The sequence below is a fragment of the Canis lupus genome, chromosome 15, assembly GCF_003254725.2.
Source record: "Canis lupus dingo isolate Sandy chromosome 15, ASM325472v2, whole genome shotgun sequence".
In the NCBI taxonomy this organism is placed as follows: domain Eukaryota; kingdom Metazoa; phylum Chordata; class Mammalia; order Carnivora; family Canidae; genus Canis; species Canis lupus.
In genome coordinates this window covers 30,500,582-30,520,725 of record NC_064257.1, presented here as the reverse complement: position 1 = coordinate 30,520,725, position 20,144 = coordinate 30,500,582, and the positions used below count along the sequence as shown (strand labels likewise).

The following is a 20,144-nucleotide window of genomic DNA, read 5'->3' as shown; positions in this document are numbered from 1 at the left end:
CCCGCGCCGGCACGCTTCGGGGCTCGGCTGGCCACGCCTGGAGCGCGGGGTTTGACTGGGCCGCCGTTGTTGTAGTGACCGGGAGGCGCCGCCGCTCCGGGCGCACGGTTCCGGGCGCCGCACGGTCCCCCCTCCTGCCCCGTCCCCTTCCTTCCCCCCGAGGCCCCCCGCCGGCGGGAGCCCGGCGCCGACCGCTCCTCCCATGGCCGCCGCCCCGGTAAGGAGGGGCTGGGGGCGCCTCGGCGGGGCTGCCTCGCCCGCACCTGGCGGGAGGCGGAGGCCGTGTCCGCGTCTCCCGCCACCGAGCCCCGAGCCCCGGCCTCGTCCCCGGCGCTCCTCCCGCGCCCCCGGGGCCCCGGCCGCCCCCTGCCGCGCCCCGCGGCCCCCAGAACTCTCCGAGGCTTCCCGTGGAGCGTCTGCGTCAGAATCGGCCCGCGGGCTTCCGCCGCGAGCGGGGCCGGGCCGCGCGCTGTGCCTCCCGGGCCCGGGAACGCGCATTCGGGGGTCCCCGGGGGGGAGGGGCGGGGCGGCCCGGGGGGAGCGGGGTCCCGGGGTCCCGGGGTCCCGGGGGGGGCGCCCCTGTCCCGCGGGCTCGCCCGCAAACCCGCCCGCTCCCCTTCCAGGAGGACCCGGTCCTGGAGCGGTATTTTAAGGGCCACAAAGCTGCGATCACCTCCGTGGACTTCAGTCCCAGCGGCAAACAGCTTGGTGAGTTCTGCTCTGGGCCTCTCTGCTGCTGCTGGTGCCGGCGAGCGGGCAGATGCTCCACGAGCCGCTCCACGCTGCGCCGCGGGGCGCCCCGGGACCCGGCGGAGGTGCTGCGCGGCCGGAGGGGCGGGCCCCGCGCTCCGTGGGTCCCGGCCCCCCTCCCCTCCCCTCCCCTCCGCTCCCCTACCCCGTCCCCTGCCCTCCGCTCCTCTCCGCTCCTCTGTTCTCCTCCCGACCCCCTCCCCTCCGCTCCGCTCCCCTACCCCGGTCGTCCCCTCTGCCCCCCTACCCCGTCCCGTCCCGTCCCGTCCCGTCCCGTCCCGTCCCGTCCCCTCCCCTCCCCTCCCCTCGAAACTCCGAGGACTTTCGCGGACTAACCACCAGGAGGAGTGAGTGGGCAGGGGAGGGGTTTGTCCTCGGCCCGGGAGGGGGGAGGGGGGAGGGGGGAGGGTGGGGTGTTGGCTGCAGAGTTTGTGAAAAGTTGTGAGCGGAGCGGGAGGAAGCGGGGAGAGAGAAGCTGTGGCTGCGCCGGACGCCGAGGCCCGAGCGGCGGCAGGTGACCCCGGCAGCCGCCCCGAGGCTCGCCCCTGCCGGAGCCCCGAGCCCGAGCCCGAGCCCGAGCCCGAGCCCCCTCCGCGGGCCGCAGCCCCCCTGCCGGCGGCGCCCGCGCCCGTAGCCATGAGGGTCCGGGTGGCCGCGAGGTGGACCTGGGCGCGCAAAAGCTGCCTGTTGCTGGCGCTTCTCTCCGTGGCCTATATCGTGGTGGAGCTCTCGGCCTCCACCTTCCACGCCTCCCCCGCAGCCGACCTCGCCCGGGAGCGGGGCCCCAGACAGCTCGCAGACCCCCGGCGAGAGGCAGAGGACTTGTCCCGGCCGCTGTACAAGAAGCCGCCGGCAGACTCCCACGCGCTCGGGGAGTGGGGAAAGGCCAGCAAACTGCAGCTCGGCGAGGGTGAACTGAAGCAGCAAGAAGAACTTATTGAGAGATATGCCATTAACATTTATCTCAGTGACAGGATTTCCCTGCACCGCCACATAGAGGATAAGCGAATGTACGAGTGCAGAGCCAAGACGTTTGACTATCGCAGCCTCCCCACCACCTCCGTTATCATCGCCTTCTATAATGAAGCCTGGTCGACCCTGCTCCGCACCATCCACAGTGTCCTGGAGACCTCCCCTGCAGTCCTTTTGAAGGAGATCGTCCTGGTGGATGACTTGAGCGACCGAGCTTATTTGAAGACGCAGCTGGAAACGTACATCAGCGACCTCGACAGAGTCCGCTTGATCAGAACGAGTAAGCGCGAGGGGCTGGTGAGAGCCCGCCTCATCGGGGCCACTTTCGCCACTGGGGACGTCCTCACTTTCCTGGATTGTCACTGTGAGTGCAACTCGGGCTGGTTAGAACCGCTCTTGGAAAGAATTAGTGAAGACGAAACAGCAATCGTTTGTCCCGTTATAGACACCATCGATTGGAATACTTTTGAATTTTATATGCAGACCGGGGAGCCCATGATTGGTGGGTTTGACTGGCGCCTAACCTTCCAATGGCATTCCGTCCCCAAACATGAGAGGGACAGACGGAAATCGAGAATTGACCCCATCAGATCGCCCACCATGGCTGGAGGACTGTTTGCCGTCAGCAAGAAATATTTTCAGTACCTTGGAACATACGACACCGGAATGGAAGTGTGGGGAGGTGAAAACCTTGAGCTGTCTTTTAGGGTGTGGCAGTGTGGCGGGAAATTGGAGATCCACCCGTGTTCCCATGTGGGCCATGTGTTCCCCAAGCGGGCACCATATGCTCGGCCCAATTTCCTCCAGAACACTGCTCGGGCAGCGGAAGTGTGGATGGATGAGTACAAAGAGCATTTCTACAACCGAAACCCCCCAGCAAGGAAAGAAGCTTATGGTGATATTTCTGAAAGGAAATTACTACGAGATCGGCTGAAGTGCAAGAGCTTTGACTGGTATTTGAAAAACGTATTTTCTAATTTACACGTTCCAGAGGATAGGCCAGGCTGGCATGGAGCTATTCGCAGTATGGGAATCTCTTCTGAGTGTTTAGATTATAATTCTCCCGACAACAACCCGACAGGTGCCAACCTTTCACTGTTTGGATGCCACGGTCAAGGAGGCAATCAATTCTTTGAATATACTTCAAACAAAGAGATAAGGTTTAACTCTGTGACAGAGTTATGTGCAGAGGTTCCTGAGCAAAAAAAACACGTAGGGATGCAAAATTGTCCAAAAGACGGGTTCCCTGTTCCAGCAAACATCGTTTGGCATTTTAGAGAAGACGGGACCATTTTTCATCCACACTCGGGGCTGTGTCTTAGTGCCTTCCGGACACCTGAGGGTCGATCTGATGTTCAGATGAGAACTTGTGATGCTCTAGATAAAAATCAAATCTGGAAGTTTGAGAAATAGAGGAGCACAATAGCACTTTTCTTTCTGAGCTGACAATAGCTTCAAGAAAGTCAAAGAGCCTTTAAAGAAACTCAGTGAAGATTGTATTTTATCAGAAATCACTCACTGGTCATCTGCGAGAGCTCTGTGAAAGCTGTGTTTCATTTTGGTATAGAAGACTGAAAGTGGGTGCCTAGAGAGCTGCTGTTTAATATTTCAAAGTGCCTTATTCATACGTTGTTTTATTTAAGAGCTTTGTCAGTATGGTTTCTTCTCCTTAAAGAAGTTGACTGTGAATTGAGATACACAAAACATTTAAGCGCCAGACTTGATACTAAAGAATGTAAAAGTCTAAGCAGAATGAGGGATGATTTATGTTGACGAGTAAGTTTGTTTGCCCATCCCTTTAACAACAAAACTCGCAAATGGCGGGGTTTGAGCTATTGCTGTTTCGGTTGTATATAGGATTTGAATTTCTTTTAGCCAACACATTACATTTTAGGTGTTATTTCTTTAATTTTAATTTTTCTTTAATCAACGAGAAATCAAAGAAAGTTGATCTTAAGGAAAAAAGTTTAGATGTATGTTTCATTGGAAGAGGGCATTAATTCGAATGTGAGTTTGGAGGTCTTTTTAACATGCAGACATCTCGGAAAAAAGTACACCCGCATCTGAATGAAACGGGGCCGTATTTACATTCCACACTCGGTGAGCTATTACACTTCACTGATCTGTATTGATACCTCATATTGCTCTGAATTTGTAAGCTGTCCTCTCTGTGAACTCTTTTTGTGTGTGGCGGGCATTTTCTGGTTGCACTTCCTTAAGTTATGAATGTCCTGGAGAGGGACTCATTCACAACATTGTGCTTCCCTTTGTTAATGCTTGATTGTTTAAAGTAAACACAGTTGTTGGCTCTCTGAAGTTAAACCCAACTGTGTTTACTGAAATGTGTGAAACTGAAAGTGGGCCCCAAGCTACAAAGGCTGTGGGGGATTCTTCGAGTCATTCTTCCTGATGAGGAAGGATTTATCATAAACCAAGGAGAAAGACTGCCTGGGCACTGGTGAATAATGCTGCCTTGCAGCCTGTTTTCAGGCAGCTTTCAGAAAGTGGGTGCATGAATGAATGATGAATGAATCAATGAATGAATGAATAGCTCAGCCGTGGTCCTTTCATGATTTTGGTCCTGTCATTTGACCAAAAGACTCTGTTTGGGTTTTAGTTTTCTCATCTGTAAAACGTGGGTGCTGGATTAGATCTCAGAGATCCCTTCCAGCTCTGAAATGTTGTGATTACATATTACAATCAATCTTGCAGTCTTTATAACACTTTTTATGTCCTCACTTTTAACACCAATAATGTGGAGCAACTTTCAGTCCAGTTATGAAGCTGGAAAAGAGGGAGTTTTAAAATGAAGTGAGCTGAAGGGCACCTGGGTGGCTCAGTTGGTTAAGGGTCCGGCTCTTGATTTTAGCTCAGGTCATGATCTCTGGAGTCATGGGATCGAGCCCCACATCTGTGGGCTCTGTGCTAAGGGGGGCTCCCACATGAGATCCTCTCCTTCCCTCTGCCCCTCCCCACACACTCTCTCTCTCTCTCTCTCTCTCTCTCTTTCTTTCGAATGAGTAAATCTCTAAACAAAAATTAAGTGAGCTGAGCTCAACTGAAGTGGTTTAGTTTGAATTAAGTGGAAAGTTGTGGTCAGTGTTTGTATTCATTTTATTTTGACAGTTGTTGAACCAATTTTGTTTTTATCTTTACCCTTTCAAACTCTAAAAGTAATCTTTTGGCCTAAGAATATGAATATTTTCCAAAACAAATTATCCGATAAGTAAGTATACTTTTTTTTTAAAGGAAAAAAAGTATGTTTACTAGTATTATTTCAATGCCATATCCAGAAATCACAGGCTGAGTTTAGGATTAAATCTCAATTAGTTTGCTTTGGTCCAGATTTATGAAAAATGCATAGTCCATAGAGAATTAACCCACAGTATTCATAAGTAAAGTTTTTTCAGTGTGTACATGATGACTGGAGGGAAGAAGCTTGGCAAAATGTGAATTTAATTTCAAAAAGTAAAAGTGCTGTGTATCTTGAATATTTTATTTCTCTTTTGCTTCTTAAAATGAAAGTGCGTTAATAACTTTCATTAAGTTATTTAGCACCCTTAAAGTTTATCAAAGAATTGTCCAAATTTCATGTGCAACATACATGGCTATGGGTGTAATTTAAGAAGGACTTATAATAATACTCTGAATGTTGCAAAAATGGTTGACAGCAGTTGTTCTCCTAAACCCACCCTCTTCCTCTTGCCCAGTCTACTTTTTAATTTAAATGACCCATTCTCTTTTTGTTTATTTTTTTTTTGTTCTTGTTAGCCCCCTATCAAACAGAAAAAACTAAAATTGATGTGTTCTGAAACTACTTATTGGAATTATTTTATTCCAATATCTTGCTGCTTCTGTCAAAAAATTAAGGGGTCATTGAAAAGTAAAGTACTTGATTGTTTACCTATTGCCTAAATTGCAGGACGTGACCTATTAATGTTTTTGGAAGGAATTTTTGGAAAGTGTCTTATGTATATCAATAACTTGAAAGTGTCTGGTTGTTCTTTTCTCCTGATAGTGTAGGTAGCAGAAGAAAGAGACTTCCATATTTTCATCTATAGACATTTCCGATTTAATTTCAAAAACACACGGTCAAATTGCAAACAAAATTTATTTTGAATTCCCTAGTTCCAGTTTATTGGTACCAAAGTTCTCTTTTGCTGTAGACAATTAAGAGTTGACCTTTTAAGTTACTTTACATACTAATAACAGTTTCAGTACGATATTTGGTAGACAAGAGGTTTCCATTTTAAATCGTCACTGTCATTTAGTGTCCAGTTATATGAGTAGATTGTCTAAAATCGGCATTTCTAGCAGTCCTCTTTTAAACAAATGGTAACCTAGTCATCTGCAGGATCTCTGTAACTCAGAATAACTTGTTTGTAAAAGAAGATCTGTTTACTCTCCCGGGGGTAGGTTCCTGCATATTCATTTTATGTTGGCAAATCAGACTTTTCCAGGTTGAAGTCAAGAAGTTATTTTTTAAGTTGTATAGTCTTAGTGGTTTTAGGATCTCAGTTTTAATTAATAAAATATTTAGTGTTGACTTGTTTGTCCCTTTAAATTGCTGTTTTAATCATATTTTTAAAAGAGCACAAAAAATGTTGGGGTTCAGATTAATCTCTTTTGAACAATGAATTTTTTTTCCTGTATGATGAGCAGTTTCCATCCTCTTTTCTCCCTTTGTTAATGGTTTTTGCAATATTGATTAAGACATAAAATAAAATGTGTGGCTAATTATTTTTGCAAATGGATTCTAATGATTTTAGTCTGTGGGGTCATTGTTTCTATTGTGCACATTTGTTGATGGTAACAGAGGTGAGTTAAGTTTGTAATTATTTTGCTTGTTTGAAAATATGGACAGAATATTAAAAAGTCAAAGTTCCTGCATTATTTTGCAAGGTGTCATTAACCAAGTATTCTGAAGTGGTGTTAGCACTATTAATGCATGCATTAACTATTTATAAACAAACAGGAAATGATCCCCCAGGGCTCTGGGACCCACTGGGGAAACAAGTGAGCACCTGGGCACAGTAACACCAATTTCAAAACCTTAGGCTAAAAAGAAATATGTCTTTTCTGTAAAGCACATAGCCTCACATTTCCCTTAACCTCCTCTCTGCATCACCCCATCCCAAGTGCCTTTCCTGTCCACCAGTCACGTCTCTCCTCCTCCTTAGTGATTCTGCCCACTGCCCTATACCCCTGCATCTCCGCAGCCTGAGACACTGCCTGGGAATTTCTCTTCTGAGTGCGCAGTGGGGAATCACTATGCTAAGACGTCAGATGTCTTACAGCCACGTACTTGAGCTCAATGTTACTTTTACTGATCTTTTGTTTTATATATAGTTTAAAAAATTACTATAAATACATATGTTATAATCTTGCTCTCTTACTAAGTGATGGCAATCCTGTGCAAATCATTTTATCTCTGTTTCAGTTTCATGAAAGTAAAAAATGACTGGGAAAATCATAGAGACAGTACATAGTGTTTGCCAGGGGTTGGGGGAGGGAGGACCAGAGAATTGTTGCTAATGAGGATGGGGATTTTTCTTTGGGCAGGTGGGGATGTGATGAGAATGTTCTGGAATTAGATAATGACAATGATTGTACAACTTTGATTTTTTTAAAAAATATTTTGTTTATTTATTTATAAGAGACAGAGAGAGAGAGAGAGAGAGGCAGAGACACAGGCAGAGGGAGGAGCAGGTTCCATGCAAGGAGCCTGATGTGGGACTCGACCTTGGGACTCCAGGATCACACCCTGAGCTGAAGGCAGATGTTCAACCACTGAGCCACCAGGCATCCCTCGTTGTGCAACTTTGGGTAATAAATTGAATTATAGCTGTAAGTGGAAATCAGTTTTTATTGGAATTTTTTCCTAAAATTAAGGAAAAACTTCAATCCTTTTGAACAGGAAGTAGGAATTATTATAAAAGGTGAAATGAGTTTGTGAATTGTGTAGAACTGAAGAGTAGACAAGTCCTTACAAATTGCTAATAATCAGACACTACTTTTCCTTTTGTGCCAAGCTCAGTCACTTTCTCAGGTTGGCCTGGTAGAGTTGTCTACTGCAGGCCAGGGGGTGTCCTTGGCTCTCTGGTTACTATTCTAACTCTCTTGTTTGCATGTATCTAATCTTGTTCAAAGGGGGAAATGGGAGGTACTCTATTTATTTAGTACTTCTTTATTTAGTTAATGCTGCTGTGTGCCAGATGCTGCTTTATGCCTTGGGTATACATTCAGAAGTGAACAAAACACATATGCTTCTTCAGATGGAATTCACAGTCCAATGAGAGAGACAAATATTAATTAGTAAACACACAAATCGTGCAGGTACAACTGGAAACAGGAAAAGGTGAACACACTGTAAAGAAAAGAAAGAGTTCTTTGAAGAATAACAGTGGTGACATATGTTTTTGGGATCAAGGAACACTCCTCTGTGGGAGTTCAATTTAGCTCAAGGCCTGAAGAAGGAGTTAGCGAGGCAAAGACTAGAGAGAGAATAGCATATGCAAAGACAAAGGGTGGGGAAGAACTTGTCCTTGATCAAGGAAATAGAAGGCCAGAGGCACCTGGCTGGCTCATTCGGACAGAAGAGCATGCAACTCTTCATCTCAGGGTTGCGAGTTTAAGCCCTAGAGATGGGTGTAGAGATTACAGTTGTGGAGAGTGATTATCAATTGTATAAGGAGAAAAATGAAAAAAAAAAGTATATAGTGTGTGTTTATATATATACATATATATTTTATATATTATGTATGTAAAAAATTTTCAGAAAAAATTACTTAAAAAAAAAAAAAAAAAAAGACCAGAAGAGATAGAGTCTGTAGCTTTGGGAATTGAGTTTCCACGGGAAGGCGGAGGCAGTTTGGGGAAGGTCTTGGAGGTTAGACTAGGTCAAATGGTGGTGCTTTAAAAGATAAGTTTATGTCCCTGAAACCTGTAAATGTGACCTTGTTGGGGGGGGGGGGGAAGAGTCCTTTCCAGATGTAATTAAGTTAAATATCTTCAAAAGAGATCATCCTGGATTATCTTGGTGAGCCTTGAATCCAATGACAAGCGATCTTATGAGAGACACACAGAGGAGATAAGAGAAGAAGGCTGTGTGAAGCCAGAGGCAGGGATTGGAGTCATGCAGCCATGAGCCAGAGATCTTCTGGAGGCATCAGACATTGGAAGAGGCAAGGACTGGGATCTCCTTTAGAACTTAGAGAGATTCTTGCCAGCACCTTGATTTTGTACTTCTGGTCTTCAGCACTGTACAAGAAAATTTCCTTTGCTTTGAGCCTCCCAGTTTGTGGCAACTTACTATGGCAGCCACAGGAAACTTAAGAGGCCATATTTTAGGAATTTGGTTCTGAAAGTTGTAAAAAGTTGTTGAAGGATTTTAAGTAAGGGAATGGCATGGTCTGATTTATACCTCAAAAAGATCATTGTGGCTATTATGTGGATACTGAACTATATTAGTAGAGAAATCAGTTAGGAGCTATTTTAGTAACAACAACAGGAGATGATGGTGGTTCAAATTAAGATGGTGGCCTTCAAATTAGGGCAGTACTCTGGGAAAGAGAAATTTGGGAGTTGTTAGCATACAGATGGTATTTAAAGTTGTCAAAAATTCAGAAATAACAAGTAAAACCAAGCAATCTCTGAAATAGAAATTAGTAAAAGTTTGTTGTGTGTATACCATAAAGACAGTTTGCAAACTGAGAATACTCAAAACATGGAATGAGGCTCAGAGGTACATTATAAAGTAGCTTTTGTAGTAAGAGAGCAGTGACTTTATTCTTCACGCTGATTGCTTGTAATATTAGAATTTTCTTAAATGATAGGGTATTGGTCAGCAGTTAACCTTGGGAAACAGTTCAAGTTTTGCTTATGATTTCCAGAGACATAAGCAAGAAATGACCCAGGTCAAGTTAGTTTTACAAAATAAGCTAAATTAATCTTTGTTTGTATGACTAAATAGGTTTTGTCTGCTCAGGGAATTTTCAAGGCTGGCCTCCATTTGTTTTTGATTTTTAGCAGTAATGGGAATATTTGAGATCACCTGGGAAGAACGTAGAACAATGAGGGCAATGGCCCAAGTCTGAGTCCTAAAGATCTCCAACCTCTAGACCAGAAGAAGAAATGGCAAAAGAATCTAAGAAGGAATAATCAGAAAGATAGGAGAAAAACCATGACAGTAGAGTATCACGAAAGCCAAGGTCCAGGGTGGAGTAGAATTGTTGAATTGAGAGGAGAAGATACTAGATAGTCATTAAGGGGGTGGGGGTGGGGGCCTGGGTGGCTCAGTCAGTTAAGCACCTGACTCTTGATTTTGGTTCAGGTCATGATCCCAGGGCCGTGAGATTGAGCTCCACATCAGGCTCTGCGTCATTAGGAGAGCGGGGAGGGGACTGTCGCAGAACTAAGCACTGCTGGGCAGTGTAGAAGATCCATGTGAAATGAGTGGTTCTGAATTTACAGTGTTTCCAGCCTGTTTGGGGGTGGATCTAGCCCTTTTCACTGGTACAGATATGGTCCCAAAAAAAGGCAGAGTGATTGGGACTTGGCTGGGGAAATTTGAAGGAAAGAGGGAGGGCCAAGGGATTGAATATATGTGTAAGAGAGTGATTATAAGTTGGAGAGAGAAATAAAGACAATGAGAGAGCCTCAGGAGAGAATATAGGTCAACAGATTGGAGTTCTGCCCAAGATAGAAGTAACTTGACTCTGCTGTAAGGAGTACTGGTCGTCAGGATGCTGGCTTTCAGTTCATGATCTGAGAATGTTCAGGTTCTGCTGATTACAAGATGCAGGGTGTGGCCACTGAACGAGTTGCAGAGGAAGTGTGGAAGAAAAGGGCTTTGGAGAGTCCTGGTTGTCCCCTTGGTCTGAAGTGCTCTTCATTTTCACTCTGCTTGGCTGGCTCCTTCTTGTCCTTCATCCCTCTACTTAAAATACTACTAATAACTCATCTAAATTAAGTATTCCACCCCCACACAAAATTCTCTTTATGACTTCCTGACTTATCTTTCATGTCTATTAGCACAATTTAAAATGAGATGTTTGCCTGTTATTGACTTGTTTGCCTCTTCTTCATCTGAATGCAAGCTCCCTGGTTAGAGATTTTGCGTATTTTGTTACTTAGGACTTTCCCCGCCCCTCCAACAATGCCTTATGTGTTGTAGGGGTGAGACATCTGTTGAATGAGCTAATAATATCAGGAGTTGGAGAGGAAAATTGTGACCCGACGTAGGTGAAATGTGAAAGAGAAAATGATTGCCCCTTGAGAGGGTTTCAGGGAACTTGGGGCTCCCAAGCAGAGTCAGGCATAAGTGGTTGAGGAGAAGGGACTTTCAGGGAGGAGAAGGTGGGTATAGGGAGAGCATCTAGTGGGTGTTTGTCTGGCCCAGCGGTAACTTTTGGAAAGGAGAGCATAGGTGTTGGGTCAGCCCGGGGGATATCCAAGCATTCTGGGGGTGAGTACATGTGATTGATGATCAGAGGGGCTCAAGGCTTCTACTTCTGGTCATGGCTGAGAGAAACAGAACATAAAGTATGGCAGATTTATACCTGATAGCCTTTTAGAAGGCGGTGGGCTCTTGGGTTTCACAGGGTGGGTTGGGAAGGATCGAGGAAAGGGGATGGGAAGACTCAGTAACCTGTGAAGTGTTTCCATCCTTTTTTACAGATGAAGATTCAGTAACTTTGCTGAACTCTATAGGGCTAGTTTGGAGTCTGATTCCTTTTAGACCATGCTTACTACACTAGTAAGATAATTACTTAGTGTCAGCTAGAAGGAACACATAATTAAATATTCCCACATTCAGGGCAGAGGAGTGTTCAGTTAGTGCCATCATTTATTTATATTATTATACAGTACTTGAATAGCACAAACTAATTCTCAAAGTAATAAAGTTTATCTAGTGAAGATTAGAATATTATCTTTTTATTGGGCAGCCTTCTTTTATCTAAGTTTATAGATGTATATGCTTGGGAATTACATATTTTTTTTCTTAAAAATAATTATAGAGAACTCCTTCTTGTAGATTTCCTTAGAAGATGTCCTTGTGTATTTTTCCTTGAAGAAGACAGCCTGGAATTTCTTTTTATGACCCAAAGACCAGTACGAACCTGGAAATGCAACAGGAAGTACAAAATCTTGATGCCCTCAAACTAGAAATCTGAGTTTCTGATAGTGGGGTATGAATGGGACATAATCAGAAGGACCTCTGAAATAGTTGAAAGGTTCAAGAACTTGTATATAAGGTGATCTGAATTATTAGGACTCTCTTGAATATGGGGCGGAAAGGCCTGAGAGGGATATAATCCAAATGCACAAAGTTGTGAAAAATACTATATTGTGATTACAGACTTTTTGGTAAGTTTAAAAACATGTACTCTTTGACCCATTCATAATTCTTTTGGGAATTGATCACAGTGATAAACTTGCACACATCAGAAATGACACAGGTACAGTACAGTATCATTTGTGAAAGGGCAAGATTGTAAACAACCTACATGGGGTAGACTGGTTAAATAAGTTAAGGTGTAGCTACAATAGAATACTATGTAGCTATCAAAAAGATGGCATATTCCCCTCCAGTCACAAATGGGTAGTTGGTAATCCAACTTGCTTGCCTGCCTGAAAACAACTGTAAAATGATACAAAATATATGAGGCAACCATAGTCAGGCATTAAGCAACAGAGCGTGCAAAATTGTAATGATCCCTTGCAAGGAAGGAAACACACAAGGGGAACCCCAGAACAGGTACATCAGAAACATCGGCAGCAGAAATCGTAGTTCTAGAAGTGATTCTGGAAAGAAGTACTCCAAGAACATGGACACATATTAGAGGGCATGGAGGCAAGTTTAAGGAGCTCTTATTAGCCAAATTTGGAATAGGAGGAGGGTCATAATAAATAATGACAGCTATGGATTATAATCTGAGTCCATACTGATAAATAAAAGAAATAGAAGAAAATTAGATAAATAGAAAAGATAAATTAATAAATAGAAGAAAAGGGAAAGTTCTTCCTTATAATAAGAAGTTAAATTATATATTTGTTCATTAGTTAAAATATTAATTAATATAATTTCTAATGAATTAGTAAATTGTGCAAAGAAGGATGGGTTAGAAAAACATTAAGGATGTTCAAATTGTGTGACAGCTCATTGAGGAATAGGGTATTTAAATAGTTTTAAATTATCTCCCTACAAACAACTTACTGATGACAGAGGGGAATGATACTAACTTTAAGAGGCAAAACCCACCCAAACCAAGTCATTAAAGTAAATCTCACCAAAATTGGAACAGAGGTCACATACACCCTAATATGGATGATAAGGGCACAATAAAACTTGTGGATTTGCTATCAAAAATACATATCCTGAATCTAATCGTGAGGAGCATCAGGAAGAAAATTGATGAACAACCTCCAAAAGTAACAGATCTGTAGTCTTTAAGAATATCAAGGTCAATAAAGAATATCAAGTCAAAAAAATGACTTAGGACATCTTTCCAGTTTACAGGAGACTAAAGACCCTTGGCACTTAATACAGTGCATGTCCTTGGATTACACCATGGACTGAGGAAAATAGCTATAATTGACAAGGTCTATATATAGACCGTGGATAAGCATTAAGAATATATTAAATAGCACTTAATTTCCTGACTTCGTTAACTGTACTATGATCTATGTCAGTGGAGTATCCTTGTTCTTAGGAAATACATGCCAAAGTATTTGCTAGTAAAGAGACATTACATTTCTAACTTTCTTTCAAATCGTTAGGGAAAAAAATGCATATATAAGAGTGTTTGGAAAGAGACTATAAAGCAAATAAGAATGTCAATGATGGTGAAACCTAAAGTAGAGGATATAAGGGAGTTTCTTGTATTACTTTGTAACTGTTCTGTAAGCTTGAAATAATCAAAATAAAGTTTTACCAAAATAGGAAAAGAGTAAGACACTTCTGTGTTCTGATAAAACTTGCTCTCCAATATATTATACTAAGTGGGCTGGTGGGAAGAAGATGCAGCAGCAAAAAGCAGAGTGGCAGGGATAACGTTACCATTTGTATAAAAAATACATGTGAACAGACATATATTTAAGCACATAGGAGGATACTCCAGAAATGGTTAACATTGGTTGCCTCAAGGAAGTGGAACCAGGTGGCCAAGATCTGGAAGGAGATTTTGGTAAATACCCATATCATGTACATATATTACCAATTGAAAAGCTAAGCTACTTTGACAACAGACTCAAAAATTGGAAGCAATGCCATTTCTTTCCAGGATATAGTATTCCTGATGGAGCAAACCTCTAAAATAACTTCAGTTTTGGTTAAATCAAGGTGCAAGAGATCTCAGGTTGACTAAAGTTATTGCTGCTTAGGGTGACACAATAACTACTGACCTTTTGGACATTATGGAAAGCAAACACGTTCTCCATTAGTATGTTCCTTGTTACCTCCAGAGACTCAGCACTGGCCTAGGTGAGCACGGACTTTATGTTTTCCTTTGTCCTGATGAAGATTTCTTGAAACAGTGAATTATTGTTATAGGATATAAATAGTTTTTTTTTTTTTATAAATAGTTTTTCAAATGAGTAGATTTGTTAGTCTTTTCTCTTGACTTCCTGCTGTTGACATTTTATCTCAAAATAGGCCAGTTAGATGATGAATGGTACAAGCTTTGACATTTTAAATTATGTGGTAATGTTTATATAAGGTGTGGCTCAGTAGAAATGTATGAAAGCAAATTCCACATTGACCTTATACAACACTGACATCGATAGTCAAATACCTTTTATGATCATGGTGTGAGAGTTTGGTGGGATCAGGTTAAGGAAGTATGGATGAAAAATGTGGAAGAAATATAGAGTGTACCCAGAGCCACGGCCTCCCCTTTAGTCCAAACCACAACTTTCTCCTAACTGGATAATTGTTGTAGCCTCCTAATTGATTTCCTTCTTCAATTCTGTCTCCCTACCTCCTGTATATTCTGCACAGAGCAATTAGAGTGATAGTTTAAATTTTTTTTCTAAATGTTTTATTGAAATACAAGATACGCACCCAAGTTGGACAACTTGAATAATTTTTACAACATGACGTGCCCATCTAACTGACACCCAGAGCTAGTACCCCCAGCAGTCCCACCCCTGCTGCCTTGCAGCCGCTGTCCTCCCTCCCTGTCCCCCAGTAATCTGCATACTGATTTCTAACTCCATTGATTAGTTTTTCTACTTCTTGGACTTCATCCAAATGAAACTTCATTGCACAGGAGGTACATACTATGAATATAAGACAGTTTATGTATCCATCTTTGATGGATAATTTGGTTTCTAGTTTTGGCCTATTTTGGATCATATTGCCACAAACATTATTATAGGTCTTTTGCTAAACATACGTTAAGAATTTCTGTTCCACTGAATGGGATTGCTCAAACAGTAAGTGTATATTCAGCTTCAGCAGATACATCAAAATAATTTTCCAAAATGGTTATAACCACCAGCATTATATGAGGGTTCCAGTGGTTCACGTCTTCATCAAGGTTTGGTATTATTTCTCTTTTTCACTGTAGTCATTCTGACTATCTCATTGTCATCTCACTAGTGCTAACTCATTCCTTCTGGTTTTAATTTGTATTTTCCTGGTGACCAATTGAATTGACCACCTTTTCATACATTTATTGACCATTTGGATGTCTTCCTTTATGAAGTGCCCATTGAAGCCTTTTACCTATTTTCCTGCCTTTTTAAAAAATTTTTTTGTGGGATTCTTTACAGATTCTGTGTTAAATGTAGGATACATGTGTTGTAAATATCTTCTTTCACTCTGTGGCTTGCCTTTTCACTCAGTTGGTAGTATCTTTCAATGAACACAGTTTCTTAATTTTAGTGTAGTACAGATTATTACTTTTCCTTTAGTAATTTAATCATTTTTATGTCATGTCATCACCTACGCCAGTGGTCATGCAGGTATTCTCCTGTGTTCTAGTCTAAAACCATGTCACTCTACCTATTGTATTTTTATATCTATAACATATATGGAATTATTTTTGTATATAGTATAAACTGAAAAAGTCAAGATGTATTCTTTCCCCTTATGAATATCCAATTGACCTAACATCATATTTTGTAAAGACCATCCTTTTCTTACTGTCAGAGTGGTAATTTTAACTCAGATCATGAGATCCCCTCCTTGCTCAAAATCCTTTAAAGGTTTCCCATTGCACTTAGCATGAAATACACATTTCTTACCATGGCTCTGCCTGGCACCTCCTTTCTTCTCAGCTTTTACCCCCACTGTTCTCACTCTGTGGACATGCTGGTCTCCTTGCTGCTCCTCAGTCTTTCAAATACATTATTATCTTGGACAGTCATTTGTGGGGTTCTTTCTGCCCCGAGAGTGTTCTTCTTCTACGTGTTAGCCCAAATCGCTCCTCACTGCACTCAAGTCCATGCTCAAATGGGCATCTGGGTAGCTCAGCGGGTTAAGCGTCGGACTTTTGGTTTCAGCTCAGGTCATGATCTCAGGGTCGTGAAACCAAGCCCAGCATGAGGCTCTGTGCTCAGTGTGGAGTCTGCTTCAGTTTCTTTCTCCCTCTTTCCCTGCCTTGCCCCACTCGCATGTGCATATAACCTCTCTAAAATAAATAATACATTTTTTAAAAGCCTTTTTCTCAGGAAGGATCACTAACCACATAACACTATGAAGGAAGAATATATGAAAGTCCTCTGAACATGTGTGATCTTATCAATGAACTGTTTCACGATGATGTCAGTGCATGCCAGGCAGTCTGTTGTCAGGTTCATCAGCTCTCACTGTATTTGGAAGCAGGACTAATTATCATCTTTGTGACAGGTAGCAGCTCTTTTACGCCAGTGTAACTGTTCTCTCTTCATTGTTTTTAGCTTTTGAATTTGAAGAAGTAATTTTGAAGACTTCCATTTTAAGAACTGTGAAAATTGTTCTACCCAAAACCTTCACCACTATGTGTTCTTAAATGAATGTTAATTTCTGAGCTTGGGATTTTGTGGATTTGTCCCTTTTTTTTCTTTCCTCAAAGAAGAAGTTATTTGCTATAAATGCTGCACCTCCAGATTGTGTATTAAAAGGACATTGAAAAGAAAAAAAAAATAAAGGGACATTGGTTATTTTCAAGCTTTCTTAGTTAGAACTGTTATCTGAGTGCCAGGCTGTCATTGTACTGTTTGCTCTCCTGAAATCAACCATTTCTAATTGCCAGTTCAACAAATCATTTTCAGTTTTCTCTGTTGTCTTTCCAGCCATTACAGTCATTTGGAATAAAAATTCAATTTCAGTAAAAAAAAAATGAGTTAAAGACCTAAATGTAAGACCTAAAACCATGAAATTCCTAAAAGAAAACATCGACGGTAATGTCTGACTATCAGCTTTAGTAATGTTTCTCTCGATATGTCTCCTTAACCAAGGGAAACAAAAGCAAAAATAAACTATTGGGACTACACCAAAATAAAAAGCTCTTGCACCTCCCTTTCACCATACACAAAGATAAACTCAAAATGGATGAAAGATCTAAATGTGAGACAAGATTCCATCAAAATCCTGGAGGAGAACACAGGCAACACCCTTTTGGAACTCAGCCACAGTAACTTCTTGCAAGATACATCCACGAAGGCAAAAGAAACAAAAGCAAAAATGAACTATTGGGACTTCATCAAGATAAGAAGCTTCTAAAAAAAAAAAAAAAAAAAAAAGATAAGAAGCTTCTGCACAGCAAAGGATACAGTCAACAAAACTCAAAGACAACCTACAGAATGGGAGAAGATATTTGCAAATGACGTATCAGATAAAGGGCTAGTTTCCAAGATCTATAAAGAACTTCTTAAACGCAACACCAAAGAAACAAACAATCCAATCATGAAATGGGCAAAAGACATGAACAGAAATCTCACAGAGGAAGACATAGACATGGCCAACATGCACATGAGAAAATGCTCTGCATCACTTGCCATCAGGGAAATACAAATCAAAACCACAATGAGATACCACCTCACACCAGTGAGAATGGGGAACATTAACAAGGCAGGAAACCACAAATGTTGGAGAGGATGTGGAGAAAAGGGAACCCTCTTACACTGTTGGTGGGAATGTGAACTGGTGCAGCCACTCTGGAAAACTGTGTGGAGGTTCCTCAAAGAGTTAAAAATAGATCTGCCCTACGACCCAGCAATTGCACTGCTGGGGATTTACCCCAAAGATACAGATGCAATGAAACGCCGGGACACCTGCACCCCGATGTTTATAGCAGCAATGGCCACAATAGCCAAGCTGTGGAAGGAGCCTCGGTGTCCATCGAAAGATGAATGGATAAAGAAGATGTGGTTTATGTATACAATGGAATATTCCTCAGCCATTAGAAACGACAAATACCCACCATTTGCTTCAACGTGGATGGAACTGGAGGGTATTATGCTGAGTGAAGTAAGTCAATCGGAGAAGGACAAACATTGTATGTTCTCATTCATTTGGGGAATATAAATAATAGTGAAAGGGAATATAAGAAAAGGGAGAAGAAATGTGTGGGAAATATCAGAAAGGGAGACAGAACATAGAGACTCCTAACTCTGGGAAACGAACTAGGGGTGGTGGAAGGGGAGGAGGGCGAGGGGTGGGGTTGAATGGGTGACGGGCACTGAGGGGGGCACTTGAGGGGATGAGCACAGTGTTATTCTGTATGTTGGCAAATTGAACACCAATAAAAATAAATTAAAAAAGAAGTTCTTGCACAATGAAGAAACCACCAACAAAACAAAAAGGCAACTTAGTGAATGGGAGACGATATTTGCAAATGATATATCTGACAAGGGATTAATATCCAAAATATATAAAGAACTTATGCAACTCAACACCCAAAAAACAAATAATCTGATTAAAAGAGGAGCTGAATAGACATTTTTTTTCCCAAAGAAAACATACAGATGGCCAACAGACATATGGAAAGATGCTCAACATCACCAATTATGAAAGCAGAAATCAAAACCACAACAAGATACCACCTTAAACCTAGTCAGAATGGCTAGAATAAAAAAGACAAGGCATAAGTGTTGACAAGGATGTGAAGAAAGAGGAGCCCTCATGCACTGTTGATGGGATCATAAATTGTGCAGCTACTATGAAAAACCGTATGGAGCTTTCTCAGAAAAAATTAAAAGTATCTGATCCAGTAATTCCATTACTAGGTATTTACCCAAAGAAAATAAAAACACTAATTTAAAATGATATATATACCCCTACGTTTACTGCAGCATTATCTACAATAGCCAAGAAATGGAAGCAACCCAAGTGTCCATTGATAGATGAGTAAAGATGTGATACACACACGCACATGCACACTGGAATATTACTCAGCCATATGAAAGAATGAAGTCTTGCCATTTGTGACAACATGGATGGACCTTAAAGGTATTATGCTAAGTGAAATAAGTCAGGTAAAGACAAATACCATATGATTTCATTTATATAGGGAATCTAAAAAACAAAATGAACAAACAAAAACAGAAACAGACCGATAAATACAAAGAACAAATTGTGCTTGCCAGTGGGGAGGGGCACAACAGATGAAGAGGAGTGGGACGTACAGAAAATAGGATAATTTATAAAAGTCTGAACATGTATGATTTATTAATGAACTGTCTCCCCTATGCTGTTGTGATTCCTTGAGGTAAGGGATTGTGTCTTAATTCTTTGTGTAGATCTTATTTGCAGCATAATACTTTAGAACTCAAATAGGGTCCAAAGTTGTAATGCGTATGATAATTCATTGTTTTCCCCATTTTGTCTACATTAGCTCCTGAAAATTTAGACTTTAATATAAATATTTAATAATATTATGAATTGTGGTAGAACATCAACTTTTTGTATTTTTTTAAAAAGGGGTAGTAGCTTGAAACTTCAAAACTCACTTTAACTATTTTACATAGAACTTGCATAGGACGTGCATAGGCTAAGTCCGGGTGAATTTTATCTACGGCTAAAGAAATTAGAAGATTTTCAGTGACTTTATATTCTCTTCTAACAGCAATACTAGTTGTATTTCAAGTTTATAAAGTTGCGTTTTTTTCTAGGAATTCTACAACCTAGATAGTGAATCTCATTGACCTGTTGATTCCTGTTATTGAGATAATTTGGTCTCCATGCATATATAAAATTTGGTTTGGAAAAAAAATAAAAATAAAATAAAATTTGGTTTGGGGGCAAGAGTTAGATCTATCTTTCATTCGTTTATTCGTTTATTCTTTGAAGCATTTATTTCCACCATTGATTGCACTTGTTTTTATTTCCTTAAAGCCTTAAGCTAATGTCTGACATACACAATTCTTTTATTAATTGTAGAATGTCATAAGAGAGCAGAAAGAGACTTTCAAGATCACCTTATTGAGCTATAAAA

The 20,144-nt window shown here is 41.5% G+C and overlaps 1 protein-coding gene and 1 long non-coding RNA gene across 3 annotated transcripts in view; one reads left to right on the top strand and one right to left on the bottom strand.

The window, feature by feature from the left end:
• Nucleotides 1–804, bottom strand: part of LOC112654766 (uncharacterized) — a 35,253-nt gene extending 34,449 nt beyond the window's left edge. Inside the window, exon 1 of the long non-coding RNA XR_007402514.1 lies at nucleotides 674–804. This is a non-coding gene — a long non-coding RNA (uncharacterized LOC112654766). The remainder of the gene's footprint in view (nucleotides 1–673) is intronic.
• The window catches only part of POC1B (POC1 centriolar protein B), a 92,693-nt gene continuing 72,633 nt past the window's right edge, over nucleotides 85–20,144 (top strand). The window contains exons 1-3 of one of the 2 annotated variants that reach the window (XM_025439437.3): nucleotides 163–217; nucleotides 624–708; nucleotides 1,719–6,462. In XM_025439437.3, the coding sequence (XP_025295222.1) occupies nucleotides 1,759–3,135 (1,377 nt within the window). In that variant the 5' untranslated portion in view covers nucleotides 163–217; nucleotides 624–708; nucleotides 1,719–1,758 and the 3' untranslated portion in view covers nucleotides 3,136–6,462. Of the gene's footprint in view, nucleotides 218–623; nucleotides 709–1,718; nucleotides 6,463–20,144 lie in introns of those variants that run through there. The other variant, XM_025439436.3, reaches the window with a different exon arrangement.